Genomic DNA, 18263 nt, shown 5'->3' on the forward strand with positions numbered 1-18263 from the left:
GCTGGTTACATGTCTAATGTCAGCAGAGAGGTGTGTGTGTGCAGCGTTTCTTTGCTGCTTTTAAGCATAAAGCAGTGAAGAGCCTACCTGAGGTCATGGGCAGACAGAAACAGACACAGAGAGAGAGAGAGAGAGAGACGCAGCAGTATAGAGAGAGAGAGAGAGAGACGCAGCAGTATAGAGAGAGAGAGAGAGAGAGAGAGAGAGAGAGAGACGCAGCAGCATAGAGAGAGAGAGAGAGAGACGCAGCAGCATAGAGAGAGAGAGACGCAGCAGCATAGAGAGAGAGAGACGCAGCAGCATAGAGAGAGAGAGAGAGACGCAGCAGCATAGAGAGAGAGAGAGAGACGCAGCAGCATAGAGAGAGAGAGAGACGCAGCAGCATAGAGAGAGAGAGAGAGAGAGACGCAGCAGCATAGAGAGAGAGAGAGAGACGCAGCAGCATAGAGAGAGAGAGAGAGAGACAGCAGCATAGAGAGAGAAAGAGAGAGAGAGAGACGCAGCAGCATAGAGAGAGAGAGAGACGCGCAGCAGCAGAGAGAGAGAGAGACGCGCAGCAGCAGAGAGAGAGAGACGCGCAGCAGCAGAGAGAGAGAGACGCGCAGCAGCAGAGAGAGAGAGAGAGACGCGCAGCAGCAGAGAGAGAGAGAGACGCGCAGCAGCAGAGAGAGAGAGACGCGCAGCAGCAGAGAGAGAGAGAGAGACGCGCAGCAGCAGCATAGAGAGAGAGAGACGCGCCGCAGCAGAGAGGGAGAGAGAGACGCGCAGCAGCAGCAGAGAGAGAGAGACGCGCAGCAGCATAGAGAGAGCAGCAGCATAGAGAGAGCAGCATAGAGAGAGACACACACGCAGCAGCATAGAGAGAGACACACACGCAGCAGCATAGAGAGAGACACACACGCAGCAGCATAGAGAGAGACACACACGCAGCAGCATAGAGAGAGACACACACGCAGCAGCATAGAGAGAGACACACACGCAGCAGCATAGAGAGAGACACACACGCAGCAGCATAGAGAGAGAGAGACACACACGCAGCAGCATAGAGAGAGAGAGACACACACGCAGCAGCATAGAGAGAGAGAGACACACACGCAGCAGCATAGAGAGAGAGACACACACGCAGCAGCATAGAGAGGGAGAGAGACACGCAGCAGCATAGAGAGGGAGAGAGACGCAGCAGCATAGAGAGGGAGAGAGACGCGCAGCAGCAGAGAGGGAGAGAGACGCGCAGCAGCATAGAGAGAGCAGCAGAGAGAGAGAGCAGCAGAGAGAGAGAGAGAGACGCGCAGCAGAGAGAGAGAGCAGCAGAGAGAGACACACACGCAGCAGCATAGAGAGAGACACACACAGCAGCATAGAGAGACACGCAGCAGCAGAGAGAGAGAGAGAGGGAGAGAGAGAGAGACACGCAGCAGCAGAGAGAGAGAGAGAGAGAGAGAGAGAGAGAGAGAGAGAGAGAGAGAGAGACACGGGCAGTGGCAGAAAATTTCTGTTCACACTCCGTTCCCTTTTCAGCTGGCAGTATGGAATGCTCCCTTTTCTTTTCTTAAAATCCATCTAAATGTTTTGGCACAGAGTGTTTGGGTTACATGACTAGTAATTTGTGGTTTGATTTTTGTTGGCCATTAACCCCTGTTTTATTTTCCCATGGTTCCAATCTGCTGCTGAATTCTAGCACTTTGTACCCGCATGTCATTTCTTATCCCCTTCTCACTCTGCACGGCTCCTGGACATGACTAGCTATGCGTCTCCATCCTCAGGGCTGTCCAGAAATTTGATATGACGAGTAGCCATGTAGCAGTGGAATGTGTGCAGTAATGAATAACCTTGGCTGTGTGTGTGTGTGCGTGCGTAGGAGACTGAACCAAAGGCCCACAGCAGAAGAGTTGGAACAGAGGAACATCCTAAAACGTGAGTAGTGCAGGTGGCTTCCTTTCCTTTCCTTTTATTTGATTTGATTTTTATTTTATTGTAAGGGAGCATAAGGGACAAAACATTCACTGGGACAAAAAAACTTGAACAAATACAAAAGTAATTTGTTGAATGATCTCTGCATGTAATGACATGTAGCATGTATCAGTTTTGAGAGAAACAGAGTTACTCCTCTGTGGAGGAGAGGAGAGGCGTGGAGTTACTCCTCCGTGGAGGAGAGGAGAGGCGTGGAGTTACTCCTCTATGGAGGAGAGGAGAGGCGTGGAGTTACTCCTCTATGGAGGAGAGGAGAGGCGTGGAGTTACTCCTCCGTGGAGGAGAGGAGAGGCGTGGAGTTACTCCTCTATGGAGGAGAGGAGAGGCGTGGAGTTACTCCTCCGTGGATGAGAGGAGAGGAGAGGCGTGGAGTTACTCCTCTGTGGATGAGAGGAGAGGAGAGGCGTGGAGTTACTCCTCCGTGGATAAGAGGAGAGGCGTTGAGAATTTCTGAGCCTCCAGATCACAAGCAACCAAGCAGCAAAAAATGGCTGCAGATCCCCACGGCCCATGAAGACAGACACAGAAGAGATTCTTCACGTGGTCGTTTTGGAAGTTGTGTCTGAGCAGCACATTAAACTGTGAGGAGAGCCAAAGTTGCCAGGGGGCCAAAAATAAAGATTTTGGTGTGATATTTGTTTCATTTTGGTCAACTGAGTCCCTGAATGTTAATGTTAATGTTTCTGTTTAGATGATGTAGTGTCTTAGAACGCAAATCTTTAGCCAAATGCAACAGTGCTGTAGCGTTTCACACGCAGAGTGGAGGTGGGGCATCTCTCGCCGGCGCGTTCCAAACAGCTTGCTGTGTGTTGGAGCCGGCGGGTTTTTGAGAGAGCGCTGTCCCTGTCTCCCAATGACACGCTGGATGGGGACCGGGGGGGGGGGGCATTTTAATAATTAATCTTTTTTTCCTTTCTTTTATCAGTACATCCTCTTTTATTAGATTTTCATACGTGGAAATGTGACTGCTGAGAGAATTTGTTTATGATAACTTGGTTATGAAGTGGAGAGCGAGTCTGTGTTCGCGTGGAACAAAAGATATGTCACGTTTAGAAATCAGTCCTCGTGTGAGGCATTTGTTGATGGGGTGTCACTGGGGGAAGTGACCTCTGACCTGTTTACCACTTACAGCCCGGAATGAGCAAGAAGAGCTGGAGGAGAAGCGGGAGATCAGGCGGAGACTGACGCGTAAGGTAGGACCCCCACCAGCGTCTCACGTGACATCTGTGCAGACTGACGCGTAAGGTAGGACCCCCACCAGCGTCTCACGTGACATCTGTGCAGACTGACGCGTAAGGTAGGACCCCCACCAGCGTCTCGCGTGACATCTGTGCAGACTGACGCGTAAGGTAGGACCCCCACCAGCGTCTCGCGTGACATCTGTGCAGACTGACGCGGTGGGCAGGGCTCGGTGTTGTGGCACGCTCTGTTTGGGTGCGGCACCCTCCGTGAAGGTCCAGTGTGTGAAGGAGCAGGCGTCCACTTGTGCAGGTTGGCAGGCTGCCTGTCGCCAAGCTGCTGTGCTGCGGCTTTGACGAGTCACTTACCTCAGAGGGTACTCGGTAGCTCGGGAGTCTTACGTGATTCATTTCAGCGCAGCCAGATGAAGAATCGGTTAAAGAGATTTAAAAGATGATTCTGAGCTGTCCTTTACCTGAGAGAAGCTGAGGATGCTATACGCAGTACCATGTGGCGCCTTTTGTTCGTTGCCTGGTTGGCAGTCAGCCTTTTGGGCTCTTGGTTAAAGGAAAACGGTCACATTTAAATGCCAGTGGTGATGTTGCCCATTTAATCGTTCTAAGATGGTCAGCAAAAGAGATCACCAGTAACTGTACTGGTAATGCCCGGTGGTTCCCATAGCTTAATTAATTAACTGTTTGTGCCATTATAAGAAGCGTGTGTTTACTAGATGTTAGATTCTGACCACAGCATTACTGGTGGCGGAATATGTTTTCACTGGAATCTCTGTGAGAGAGAGAGAAAGAGAGAGACACACAGACAGAACTACAGACAGAGACACAGACAGAGCTACAGAGACAGACAGACACACACACACACACAGACAGACAGACAGACAGACAGACAGACAGACAGACACACACACACACAGAGACAGACAGACACACACACACACAGAGACAGACAGACACACACACACACACAGAGACAGACAGACACACACACACACACAGAGACAGACAGACACACACACACACAGAGACAGACAGACACACACACACACACAGAGACAGACAGACACACACACACACACACAGAGACAGACAGACACACACACACACACACAGAGACAGACACACACACACAGACACAGACACACACACACACACACACACACACACACACAGAGACAGACAGACACACACACACACACAGAGACAGACAGACACACACACACACAGACACAGACACACACACACACACACACAGAGACACAGACACACACACACACACACACAGAGACACACACACACACAGAGACACAGACACACACACAGAGACAGACACACACACACACACACAGAGACAGACAGACACACACACACACACAGAGACAGACACACACACAGAGACAGACACACACACACACACAGAGACAGACACACACACACACACAGAGACAGACAGACACACAGAGACAGACACACACACACACACACACACACACACACACACAGAGACAGACAGACACACACACACACAGACAGACAGACACCCACCCACTGGCCTACCAGTGCTGTATCATTGCCATGCCCACTTCCTTGCCCCACCCACACAGTCCACACTCGACGGTCCTCCTGTGCTCACTGTAGAGGTGGGCTACCTGTAGGACAGGTGAACCCCACAGTGGCCAGGGAGTGCAGGCGTTGTGACGTGACCTTGCTCCTCTGTGTCCATAGCTCAGCCAGAGGCCCACGGTGGAGCAGCTGCGGCAGGCCAAGATCCTAATCCGTTTCAGCGACTACGTGGAGGTGGCGGACGCGCAGGACTACGACCGGCGGGCGGACAAGCCCTGGACGCGACTCACCGCAGCCGACAAGGCAAGTCCAGCCAGCGGAGCCCGGGATTGGCTATCTGGGTGGATTTCTGGCCAGGGGACTAGACGTAATCCTGAAGTCTGTTTTTCATTGGCAGATTTAGTGAGTGATATTAATCTGGCCTAGAAGCCAAAATCCAAGCATCTGACGTTTTGCCAACCGGCATGCGTTGTCTGCAAAACTTGGCTGTAGCTGAGAGTGTAATCCCACGGGAAAGGTTCCCAGATAAAGACCTGGCTGCAGGAACCAGGAGGACGTTCTCTTCAAAGGGAATGTGATTCCATGAGAGAATATTCCGTTCTCTACCGAACTTGATTTCCCCCCCGAGGCCAGAGTCCTGAGACGTGCACCTGCGGTTTGCGCGGCAGACCCACCGGGGGTCCTGCCTTCCGCTTTTAAGATCAGACGCGAGCAGCTGGCGCTTGGCCCTCGCTCAGATCCGAAGTCACGGCGGTGTGACGCACTCCCACCAGTGAGACAAGAGAACCGAGCCTGTCTGAGAGATCGGGTGGCAGGTGCGCCGACCACGTGAAACGCTGGAATGTCTGCACGCCGTAGTACTCTCACTGAGATGAGCGTGCTTGGCTGCCCGTCCACTACAAGAACATGCATGCTTGATGATAAACACTGTAATGAGATTCTGCCCATCTAGTGTGCGTACATGTCCAGGTTCTCCCTCAGACAAAAGTTCCAGTCTGAGCCTCGCCGCCGTTTGTGTGTCCCCCTGCCGTTTCTGACGCAAGTCTGTAAACAGTGACGTGCTCCTGCTCAGGGCAGTTTCACTTTGCTCTCGGCGGCACAGAATTCAAATGAAACGTGACGAGCACAAGGGAACGGCTCGGCCCACGTCGCTACGGCAACGACCTGCAGTCACTACGGTGACGTTCCGCGGTAGTGCGAGGCTGGAGCTGCTCTGTCTCCCGCTGTACTTGGAGGACAATATAGTCTGGGATTTACGTACACAAAATGATTTTACTCCATCCAAAATCTGTTTTGTATCCATTTATATTGTTTTTGGACAGTAACGTTTATTCTCTGCACTTGTAGTTATTATGTATTGCGTGCCATTTAGTCGGTCTGTTCATATTAAGAGGCGTGACTTACTAAAGGCTGGGGGGAGGCTGTGCTTGTTGTTTAAGTCTTTTGGTGAAGCCTAAACAAAACATGGGATTGCTTGCTGTAAGAGGACTCTGTTGCTCAACTTCTCATGACCACGCATTGTGGCTTATTTATTTATTTTCTTATTTTTGGCCCTTGCAGGCCGCCATACGGAAGGAGCTCAACGATTACAAGAGCAACGAGATGGAGGTGCATGAATCCAGTCGCCATTTAACCAGGTAACCATCCTCATCCCAGCGTCTTGAGCAGCCCGGGCGCTACGCTGAGTGCCCTTGCATGCTGGGGAATGGTTCTGGGTGCCTGTTTAGGGACCATATGTTTATATCAGCCTACCTAGCAGGATTAAATCTGAGTGAGGGATGCTGATATATTCTGACAGTAGCTCTCAGATTCCACCCCCCCCTCCTTTGGCTGTGCGTATGGTTAATATTTCATAATCCCTTGCTTACTGAAGTGCGCCTGTTTCTTCGTTTAGTTGTTTAGGTTTTTTTACCATTTCATTTCATGTAGCCGGAACCACTGAGATGCACAGGAAACATGCTACACAAGCACTCGGTGGACTGGGACTACTTCCTGTGCTGTTTTGACTGTGTGCAGGTTCCACAGACCGTAGATGTCCACTGTCCAGAGAGGGCAGTACCAGGGACGCTGGGCAGTCTGGCGTGTACACTAAAGCAAGAGAGAAGGGGTGCCTTTACCAACTCTCCAGTACTCTGGAAATACCCCAACCTCACCACCAACGCAGACTGACACAGCAGCAAGAGCACCACCTGGGCTCAGTTAGGTTATTCATTTGTGTGTTTATTTTTATTTACTTATTTTAGGGGTTCTCTTTATTCTCTGTAATGCTACAATTCTTGTTTGTTGGTTAGGGGACTGGGAGTGGTGAAGGGATTATGAGGTGTATGGTGAGGTTGATTGTGAGGTGTTTGTTGGTGAGGGGGCGGTGAGGTTGATTGAGGTGTTTGGTGTGGGGATGGTGAGGTGTTTGGTGAATGGATAGTGAGGTTGATTGTGTGTGTGTGTGTGTGTGTGTGTGTGTTTGGTAAGGGGATTGTGAGGTGTTTGGTGGTGAGGGGATGGTGAAGTGTTTTCCCCCTAACAGGACCTCTTTTACATGGTTTGCCTGTTTAACACTACACTTGACATCATACACGCCATCTGAAGATGAGTATCCCTACATCCTATTGTGAGAGTCCGTCCCTAAAATTCACTCTCCATGTTTTCTCTCTGACAATCAGTAGGTGGCGCTCACACCACAGGCTGACACGGCACAGCCATACTGACTGGGGTCTTGTGCAATATTCATTTAGAAGGTCAGCCCACTAGCGCTCTCTGCTGGCACACATTGGCCATTGCCATCATAGAAATGCTCTCCAGTACATCCAAACTGTATAGACTGAAGTGGACCTCTGCGGCAAACTGTGAATTATGGAGAGCAGACGTCGTTTGTGCTCTTCCAAAATGTACATTCTGTTTATACTGGATTATTAAATAGGATATTTTAATTGTGCATTTGCATTATTCATATAAGGGATGGAAAATGTTTATTTAAACGAGGAAGGGCTTGCTTGCGTTAAGCGGGGGCGCGGGGCCACAGATGTGAAGACTGTCTGTCTGTCTGTTTTGCTTTTGGTGTTTGTCTGTTCTTTTCTTTTTTTGTTCCTTTTTTAAGAATGTTAAAATGACACTTTATATTTTTTTCTAAGGCTTTTTTTTTCTTCTTTTTTTCCTTTTTGTAAGGTCACCTCCAGCCTCACTGGCTATTGGAAATCATATAGCTCGACCCAAATGTTTTTCTGGGGCTGGGCTCAAAACCCAGGGATTTTTAAAAATCTGAATGATTTATTACTGTTGCTTTTTATACACATGGGTTTTGTTGATGCACAACGCTCTAATCTTGGATTGCACATCTGTTTGTACTCCTATGATTAAGAGATTTTAGAATCACTCGGGTGCACTAACCACATGATCTTCTCAACCCACCTTTTCCCGAGTTTTGGTTTGGTTTCTAAAGCTGGTCAGACTGAGCAATATTCTTAATGCCTGCTGTAAAATGTTAGAAGGATATTGGTCATATGTTTACTGCTTATTGCCTTTGTGGCTACAATAATCTTATATTTTTTTTTAACTGCTGTAATCTATAATATGGACTAAATTTTGAAGGTCTTTATGATGCTTTGTATTTTTCTCTTTGATTATTATAATTATAATTATTATTATACCGGCCAGTGGAAGGTTTTATCCGATATCTGAAACGATGCATCTGAAAAGGAGAGTTGGGATGTGACTCGCAGGGTCTGCCGTCCTGTGTGGTTTAGCCGTGGTGGGGGGTGTTCTTCCCTCACACCTGAACCTCCGTTATTCTCAGCAAGTACAGGACTGTAAGAAACTGGAACATAAACCTGAGAGCCCCATTGCCATCGAGCGCTGGGATTCTGTGCGGCTTCTCGGGGTTCCGTACCCTTTGCCGTACCTGACTTACCAGAGATGTTCTGGCATCCTCTACTGCAGACGTGTATGCACAGTACACTGCTCAGATGACCCATCACTTGTGTGTCCAAAACTCTGGTATTTCCTGTAATGCCCTGGAAAGAGTAGGCGTGTACTAAGCCCTTAATGAAGGGTTCACCACGAATCACGCTCCACTCTCGTTAGCATCTAATTAGCATGCATAACTCACCAACTTTTAATAGAGTATCCCACAAACTTTCCATTCATTTATGAATGCCATGTCTCTGTGCTCTGGTTGCTGGGGAGGAACACAACGTATTTCGGGTCAGAAATGTGGTTGATTTAAACGTTTCGGTCCATTTTGGAATTTCGTACGCTAGTGCTGTTCACACACGTGGAATGCACGTGGACTGTGTGCTTGCCGTTCTCTACCAGCGAGAGCTGCTAAACGGGAGCTGCTGTCCAGCGGGCCTGTGGCCCAAACAGCCATGAGCACGGCTGGGTCCAGCTCGTCCAGCAGGACAGCCGCTTTGCTCTGCCCTCACCAGAGCTTTGGCCAAAATTCCGTGGCATCGATTGCTGGAGAAGATCTGTCAGGCAGCTCAAAGGGAGTGATCATGTTACCATGGCACCTTGTTAGGGATGGTAAACCAAAGGTTGTGGCAAAAGTTACTTTCTTAATCTAAGAAAGATTGTCACTGAATTGTTTGCATGGATGCACAAAAAAGCAGGCACTAAATATCCTCTCTCAAAAGCTTTGGGAACGTAAATGTTCACAGAAAAAGCACTTGGCTAACAGGCGAGAGATTTCGAAGTTGTTTGACGTGAAGCTAAAACTGTTCTTTGGCTGGAGATGGTGGATTCAGGAATGTGAACTCAGCAATAAAGTGTTGTTTCCCTTCCTCTCCTCCATGTACATGTATAGAGTGTGTGTGTGTGTGTACACGCGTGCATACGTACGTACGTGTGTGTGTGTGTGTGTGTGTGTGTGTGTGTGTGTGTGTGTGTGTGTATGTATGTACGTACGTACGTACACATGAGAGAATGGATGTGAGAGAACCCTTTGCTGGAAGCAGATTCAACTTCCAGTGTCCTAAAGCTCTATCTTCATTAAATGCCATGACCAAACTTGTGTGACTGGCCTTATTCACTGATTGTGTCAACACTGGGACTTTGGGGACACTTCATTCAACTGTAGCAGCCATCCAGCTGCTTGGGTAGTGTTGTTTCTAATTATGTTTAGAGCACTTGGAATTTCTCACTTTAGATTAAGTGCTAAATTGATTAAATAATGTGTCATTATCAGCAATCCAATTTCCGTTTGTGTGTGTGTGTGGCTTTAAAGACGGGACGGAAAAGAGAAAGATTAAGGTGTGGCAACACAATTGCCCATTGGGTTATTCTGCATATTTAGGCTAAATGCCCAACTCCTTATAAAAATATGTTCGACAGCCATAAGCCATAAAAACCCTCCTATGTCATAATGCATGCCATCCTACAAGCAGTAGTGTTTATTGTATTTAATCTTATGACTGTTTTAAGGAAATTCATCTTTATAAATATACTTGTTCTGATACTAATAGCAAAAAATTTTTTAGTCAGCTATAATCACCTGTCCTTAAAACCTCTTCATAAATAAAGCTGTATGATCACACGCCTGGCAGCATACATATTAATACTGCATAGAAACAGTTCATTTTCCAATCTTCTTGGTACAGCTTGTCTTCATAAGTTGATTTTGTACAATTAAAAGTACACTTAATGAAGGAAAATATATTTATTCACAGCAACTAAAGCAGAATAATAAATTAAAGACAGTTGTCTAAACCATCTGGTTTCATTATATCAGTTTCAACACAATTCATGTTGCGCATCACTGAATTTGCTTTTGACTTGAAAGTCAGTTTGTTTCTTTCCTCAGTGTAACAATGTGCAGCACCACAAACTTAACTACTTATTAAGGATTTTGGTTAGAAATAGGCCATTTCCTTGAGGCTTAAATAAGACTGGGGTCTGAAGTCTCTGATTGTGAATTTAATTTGTCATAAGTAAGGGAAACCAGTAGTGTTAGTGTTATAGTTTTATAGATCCTTTTATTTAGATTCAAATAAAATTGTCTATAAAATGCTCCTCTCCACTGTGCGCACTGGAACTATTTGTAGCCACGTTGTAGCCTTTTTATTTACGATACAAAAATATGTAAAACAAATAAAATACAGACAATACACTTTGACTGTTCAAAAAAGCGCCACCAGAGGGCAGTATATTACCGTTCGTCTGTTTGGCACACGCCATAGCGTCAGGGCAAGTCTTCAAGATGGCGAATGTAATTTTAGTCCAGACAGCCGAATCGAGTCTCCGATACATCAAAATGTTAAAAACTTCAAATCAAGATTATACTTTTACAAAAAAAAGTCAAACTCTCAAAGTTCACATCCAATTCGTTCCATCTATTCGTTCCTTACGTGAAGACAAATAACGTGATTAATTTTCCGCTATATATGGTTGTTTTTGTGTCCTGTGACACCGCCAGTCGGTTCACAGACCCACTCAAATAAGCTTAAAGACTCGCACTTACACCACACGTTTCCGTCTCGTTTGACGAAATGGATGGTTGCAAATGCTTCAGTAGTCGCCATCGTCGCGCAATACGTCTTGGGAAATGTAGTTTAAACACGCCCATCTCCTCCAAAGGGGAACCGCCTTGTCTGCCCGGGCACGGAATACATTTCCCGGCGTCACCCCCTGGGCGACGGCACCATTTTGGTGTCACCTCATGAATATGTAGCAGGACATTTGCGTAAGAGGTCGGCCGACGTTCATCTCGGAGTCCGGCGTAACACTGTCTCTGCGCAATGAGACACACGGTTGCGTCTCCGCCCTACTGTACAGCGCGCTGCTACTCGAGTTTCCCCTCTGCCATCCGTCTCCATGATCTGACACATCCGCCGAGGGACGGGCGAAGGTAACTGCATGTTCAGCAAACCGACCGCGCCGTGTAGACGGCGCACGCCGACGCCAGTCTTCTCCGCCGCCCGCTACGCGGACTAGGAGGTCGCTCCGCCAGCACGGACCTCCGGGTGACTTTTTCTCCACGGGAGATGGAAAGTGCGCGGGCAGGCGTGGCGGCCGAGGGCAGCTCCTCGGTGGCAGGCGCATGGAGAAGCAACTTGGATGGCGGCGGTGTTGGCAAGTTTAAAAAGCCCAGCGGGTTATCCGTCGCTCCGGGGAGAGGAGTTGATGGCGGCGGCGAGGCGAAGCCTGAGAGCGGAAGGCAACTGACAGCTCCCCGCGTAGATGTGCTTAAAGGGAGCAGTCGCCAGTCTTCAGCGGCTGCAGAGTTAAACATTACAAACAAAAGTCTGGTCAAAACCTCCAAAAACGGCCGAAGTTTAACAGGTAACTCCAACTCGCTTCTTCTGAAAAGGCGGCGACTGAAAAGGAATCTATCGGCTGCCTCAGCCGCCACCACCGCCGCCTCGGTTGTCCCCGCCGGGGCTGGAAAAATGAACTCAGCTCCTTCGTCGGCTTTGCACACACGGAGCCTGGATAGGAAGACGTTACTCAGACATCGGCAAAACATTCAACTTCAGCCGTCCGACAGACAGTGGATTCGGGCGGATCTACACAGGGGATCCATATACGTCCACGACAAGCTGGCGCCCTCGTATCCCAGGCCGGTGTTGTGTACGCTGGAGACCACCGCCGGGGAGGTCGCCCAGCGGTTCAGCCAGCTGAGTGGTAAGTCGGGGTCAGTTGTGCGTATGGTTGGAAAAGTTTACACGACGACCGACGTGAACGGCAACTGTAATGGTGAATATACCCTTAGCCGCGATCAGTTTAAACCCAACGCAAACGCCAGCGCAGTCCGCAGCCGCCACGGCTCTCCTCGGCACGTCGTGGGCACGGGTGGCCTGCCCGACCGGCCAAGTGACAGGCTGAGACTTTTACTCCTCGAAAAAGATCACGATGGACGCCATCGGGACTTCGACGTTAATCTCTTCTCGCCAGACACGCACCCGGTGGTCAATATTTTAGATAACTCGCTGTCGGACCTCAATTCAAATACGAACCTCACCACGCCAAACGATGAGGACTCGATAAAACGACTCACTGGGACGGACAGCTGTGGCCGAAACTCGGGTTCGGATGTGGAAAGCAGTGCTTTTGACGATCTGAGCTCCGGGGCCCGGCTAAGCGAGCACCGGGACTCCCTGAGCGATGACATGATACTGGGGACAGACGCGTCCGTTTTAAGTCCAACCTTCGACAGCGCAACCGAGGGCCAGGACACTTACGGTAGTTCATCCGACGAGCTCGAACTGGACTGTCCTTCGTCCGGCGCCGCGCTCGATTCCCTGCCGCAGAACCTGAACAGTTTCACTAATGACATTAACGACGCCAACAACGGCCTCATCACCGTGGCCCGTTTCAACGACATTACGGAGGAGAACGAGCCGAGGATCGACAGGGTCGAGCCGCTGGGACGAGCCTCCATGCCACCCAGTAAAAGCGCCGATTCCTTATCCAAAGCCGGTCTGTCGGCTGCCCCCGCCGCCAGCCAACCCGGGAATCGCCCCGGCACTCTGGAGCCGGGGTCTGCGGCTGAGGACGACTCCGCTCCGGCACTGTACGTGCAGCTGCACGGCGAGGCGGCCCGGCGGCTAGGCCGAGACGAGAGGCCTCTGCAAATACAGAACGACTTTCTTTTTAAACTGGGATTTAAGGACCCGTGGCGGGTGCAGGAGGAGGGAATGAACACGGAGTTGGGATCCGTACTGCGCTTCTATTCAGGTAAACACATGCTAAGTACGTCGAGGGGGAAATCTGCTCCGTTCTACCTGTGGCCTCCCCTGAGACCAGGGCGAATACACACTTTGTTACACATTTGTAACGCGCTACAAACGTGCATTCCATTAAAAACAAGTGGGTGATTTAACCGATTATGCCTGAGCTCACTCAAATGTGGGGACGAATGCACTTTCGGGATATATAGCCTGTGGTTGATTTTTATAAATCGCTGCGGTGTTTTTTTTTAGGTATGTTTGTTGCTCACGTTGTCTTCAGTTGCCAGTTGAACGGAATGTGCGTAACGCTGTGGAGGTTTACTGTTCAAACACTGACGTCCATTTCCAGAGGAGCTTCCCGCGGTCACGCCGAGGCTGCCGAGATAACAGCGTGCTTCACCGTCCCCGTTAAACTCCCGCAGTACGCGACGTGCAAAGCGTTTTATTTTGCTCTTAATCCCCCCTGACATACTTGAATACTCGATAAAGTAAAAACAAAGCACAAGAATCTCTCTCTCTCTCTCTCTCTCTCTCTCTCTCTCTCTGCCTCTCTCTGCCTCTCTGCTTGCATATTGGACGTTGACAGCGGGCTTAAATCTATTTCGCACGGATTTAAAGTGGTGTGTGTGGGCCCAGCGCCGTGCTCATTTGAAGGGGGCCTCCCGGTATGAGCGTGCTGTCTGTGCCATCGGTTCTATCTGATGTCACGCGGCGCGCTGAGCTTCAGGCGGATTAGTAGCTGGGTTAAGTCAGAGGCTCGCGCGCGCCATGGCCCTAACGCGCACTCGCAGAAACGACACAGCGGATGCGTATGTTTGTGCGTTCAGACGGTTCCAGCCTTACAACAACATTGTTTGCAGTTTTTGCTGTTTGACACTCTTCTGTTGCAGCCAATGCTCAAAGCTTTCCTACCGACTTCGGGTGAGCAAGCCGCGTGGCGCACACATTTGGCAGGCGTGCAGGGTGTTTGGTGTTACCCGGGGGGGGGGGGACCCGCGTCACAAAGTGCAGATTCGAGATTTAAGCACGTGCGCGTAAGATAGTGCCCAAATGATAACCCGGGCCTGACTATCCGCAGTCTTCCTGCTGCCTGTCCGCCCTCCGTGTTTCTGCCTCGCGAGTGGGGAACGTCACATGACCCAGTACTGTTTATGATGTAACAATGTAAGCCCTTCCAGAAATAGCTGGCCATTATATTCCAGGGCCACGTTATTCTGGAGTCGCGTGCGTTTAAAACAGGGGTTGCGGGGGTTAGGTGCGTGACACTGCCTTCCTGTCCCACCCAGGCCTCTGTTCCTGAGCTTGGCACCTGAGGTGAGCACAGAGCCTCCCTCGTGGTTCAAGTCTGGACAGCTATGGTTCAGGCCGCTAGCTCAGAAACGTAAATATTTAACCATGTCTGTGCATGAATGTAGTACACCATGTTTGGGCCCTTGGGGTAGGTACACGCGCACACACACGCACACACACACACACACACACACACACACACACACACAGACCTATGTTACTGTCTCCCATCCTCTTGCATCGCTGCTGTTGAAGAAGCATGGCAGCGTTTTCAGCTCCCACGGACGCACATGACCCAGCCACAAAGCCACCGCGGCCAGCTTCTGGTGCTTGGACCCCAGCCTTGTTCCGGCCCTCGCTCCCTTACGCTCGAGCTGAAAGGCCTGAATGCTCTCTTACTGGGAAAGACAGAGGGGCCCTAAACAGGAGGGGAAAGGAGGCGAGGGGAGGTGGGGAGATGAGAGGGTGGGTAGCAGGGCGAGAAGGGAGGGAGGCTCTCTCTCTCTCGCTCTCTCTCTCTCTCTCTCTCTCTCTCTCTCTCCCTCTCCCTCTCTGCTTACCCGCCGCTCTCCCAGGCCATTCCCATGCTGCGCGGCCGTCCCAGTCTTGGCAGGCGAGCCGCCACTGTCTCCCCCCAGGGGATGGCCACAGGAAGTGCTTTCTTTCATTCAGCTGGGGACAACAGGGATGGTGAGAATACGGATGGGCTGGGGGAGGAGGGAGTGGCGGGTTTGCTCAGGGAGGTGTCCGGGAGGCGCGAGCGCAGCGGCAGAGCAGCGCTGGATTTTGAGCGTTCTTACGTAAAAGCAGCGTTATCACGCTCACTGAGCGCCGCACTTAGAATCTGACCAGTCGATGGAGTATCGCAGCACTGGGATCCAACCAGTTTAATGTTTCTTCTGTCTCTCGACCCGGATCACTCTGACGGTGTTGGTCTGTATGACTGCATTCAGTAAAAGTAAATGGTTTCGTAATCGGCGAGCTAAATGCCTCCACATGGCGAAATATCTCTGTTTTTACCTGCTTTGTACTGTGTAACGTATTTGTAGTACTTCTGATGACCTATGACCTGGCTGCTGTGCCGTCACAGTGGCGCAAGGCATGACTCGGTAACAAAGGGGCTTAATGAAAGGTCGTAAAGGTCAGGATGAGGGCCGTCCTACCAGACCACCAGACAGGAATCCAGGGCAACATCTACTGTGAGCAGACCTGCTTGTGCAATTCCAAGCATTCGGTCTGTTGTACTCTGCCTTACCTTATATCAAAATAAAAGTTTGTTGTTTTTTATTTTTGAATTAAACATACAAAGCTAATTTTGGACTACAGTCTGAAAATTTTGTATAAGTTTGGTCTGGATGGTGACTTGGTCAGGGGCAGGGACTCCGCTGAGGTTGTGCTCTGTGGAGGATTAAATGCATTCAAAGACATGCACCAGGAAATAAACCACAGCAGCGGGAGGACTGGCGTGGCTCCTGATGCCCTCAGGAGACGAGAGTGGCATGGAAAGCACGCACATGATCGAAATCCTTACTCACCACGGACGCGGAGAGACACGGGCTTCGTGCAGTCCTGCACTTTAGGAGGTGCTGTTCAGCGTGTAGAGGAAAGGCCCAGTCTGTCTGCCCACCTGTCTTCTTTCTCTCTGATGTCTTAGTGTATTGGCCTCCATGGATGTAAATTGTTGATTTGAGCTGCTGGTGTGTGTTACCTGTGGCAACCTCTCCGTCGTTTATGGTTAAACATGGTCCAGTTTGGGACTAAACAGGACCCTCGTTAGGCCTGTTTGTGCTTCTGTTTGCATGCAGTGTTAAGTGCAGTGTCTCCTCCTTCAGAGAGACTTTGGTGTGAGTGTGTCCTGTCCAGGAGAGAAGCCGGGGCATGAGTGTGTTCTGTCCAGGAGACAGGCCGTGTTGGGCTTACCCGGGTATGTTCAGTAACACGCTGGGCTGTTTAGATGGGGGTTTGTTTGTGTTTACAGCGCTTCCGCGAGCTCTTGCATGAGCGAGTGGGCGTGCACCGGGGGGGGGGGGGGGTAACTCCCGCCCAACTCAGATCTACAGCAGGCCACTCGAGCTCACAGCTTCTTACTTTCCTTGCACGCTGAAAGAGACAGTGTCTCTCTCTCTCTCTCTCTCTCTCTCACCCTCCCCTGATCATCTCAGCCACTTGTAAAGAAAGTGGCCTTCTCTTACTCCCTATCCTATCTCATCTCTGGAATTCTTCTTCACACGCACACGCATGCACGCGCGCGCGCACACACACACACACACACCTCACAAAGGCATGTGTGGAATGCTCGCTGGCTCCTGCAGAATGGCGGCCACGTTTTCCTGTGTGTGAGCCGGGCGGGGTGGAGAGCACACCACCACAGCCGCCTCCCCTCCGAGCCGGAGACCAGACCACACTGCCCACCCGACCGGAGGCTCGGTCCAGACCCAAATGTAGCTCCGACGGAACCTTCATCTGAGCACAGTAAAATGGCTAAAGCTTTAGAGCAGAGTCCGCCTCAGTGTTCCTTCTGCCTTTTAACCCATTGCTGGGTGAGTCAGCAGAGTTCATTGAAGTTCTCTGAAGTAACGACCATTCTCTGAGGACCAGGGTCTACTCACGCAGCTGTTCCTCCACAGGCTTCCGGAGTCTCCAGCTCATAAACTCACCTTCATGCTTCTTCCTTGCATAAACCAACGAGAAGCTAAACTCCTGACTAGCTGTGTGTCAGGCTTTCAACCATGTATCATTTGAAGTAATAATCACAATATAACCAAACATAAATGCTATTTTATTTTTTTAAACAGTTTTTCTTGTTTATTGTTTGTCATTAAATATGTCACAGCAACAACCGCAACCTTTATTTTTTTATTCTCCCGGTATTTATTTATTTATTAACTGTAAAATGGAATCAGTTGGTTTGTAATCTTCTTCTTTTTTTTCTTTTTTTTTCTTCATAAAGTTGCACTCTTTAAAAGCCCCAGCGTGACGGGCAGAGCTGGTGGAGCTGGGTGGAGGGTGGAGGCTGTGCGTTTCCTCGCTCGGGGAAGCAGGGAACCCAAAGGGCCTTTTCAGCAGACAGAAATAAACCAGAGCACCTTCAACTAAATCAGGACACAGCTCTCGCGCTCTTGCGCTTTCACACGCTAGCTGATTTAGGCTGTGTTGCTTTTCTAACTGTCTTTCCAGTGTGTTTCATCATCTGCTCTAGCAACAGCTCTCGGCGTTCTAAACTGTGGCATTTACAAGTGCGTACTTTTTTGTATTGATTATTGTATGAGTTTTGTATTCATTGATTCATTTTCTTCAGCTAAGTTCTCTCCTCCGTCTGAGTCAGTTGGTAGCCAGTAGTCATGCAGCTTCTGTCAGCTGTGTGTCAGTGGGTTTGGAGCGAACCTCCGCTTCATGACACACGGGTCGCTCAACAACACCACCCCCTCCCCACCCCCTGGCTTTCTCACATCTGTTTATGTTACTGCTGTTTCTGACTGAACTCGCTAGGCCAGCTCTGCCCTGAGACCGTCGTGGACTACAGGGAAAAGCTGCCTGCCCTGGAGATGCCTGACGGCACAGCCCCACAGGCTGCAGGGAAAAGCTG

At 49.9% G+C, this 18263-nt stretch overlaps 2 protein-coding genes across 5 annotated transcripts in view; both read left to right on the forward strand.

Moving 5' to 3' along the window:
* Positions 1 to 10254, forward strand: part of LOC113582973 (phosphatase and actin regulator 1-like) — a 51275-nt gene extending 41021 nt beyond the window's left edge. For 3 of the 4 annotated variants that reach the window (XM_035519990.1, XM_035519988.1, XM_035519989.1), the window contains exons 9-13: positions 1859 to 1914; positions 3103 to 3164; positions 4890 to 5030; positions 6288 to 6364; positions 6744 to 10254. In XM_035519990.1, the coding sequence (XP_035375883.1) occupies positions 1859 to 1914; positions 3103 to 3164; positions 4890 to 5030; positions 6288 to 6364; positions 6744 to 6759 (352 nt within the window). In that variant the 3' untranslated portion in view covers positions 6760 to 10254. Of the gene's footprint in view, positions 1 to 1858; positions 1915 to 3102; positions 3165 to 3216; positions 4007 to 4889; positions 5031 to 6287; positions 6365 to 6743 lie in introns of those variants that run through there. The other variant, XM_035519991.1, reaches the window with a different exon arrangement.
* Positions 10255 to 10458: 204 nt separating this feature from the next.
* Positions 10459 to 18263, forward strand: part of phlpp1 (PH domain and leucine rich repeat protein phosphatase 1) — a 45443-nt gene continuing 37638 nt past the window's right edge. The window contains exon 1 of the mRNA XM_035519726.1: positions 10459 to 13394. Coding sequence (XP_035375619.1) covers positions 11702 to 13394 — 1693 coding nt within the window. The 5' untranslated portion in view covers positions 10459 to 11701. The remainder of the gene's footprint in view (positions 13395 to 18263) is intronic.

This window comes from Electrophorus electricus, chromosome 19 (assembly GCF_013358815.1).
Source record: "Electrophorus electricus isolate fEleEle1 chromosome 19, fEleEle1.pri, whole genome shotgun sequence".
Classification (NCBI taxonomy): Eukaryota; Metazoa; Chordata; class Actinopteri; order Gymnotiformes; family Gymnotidae; genus Electrophorus; species Electrophorus electricus.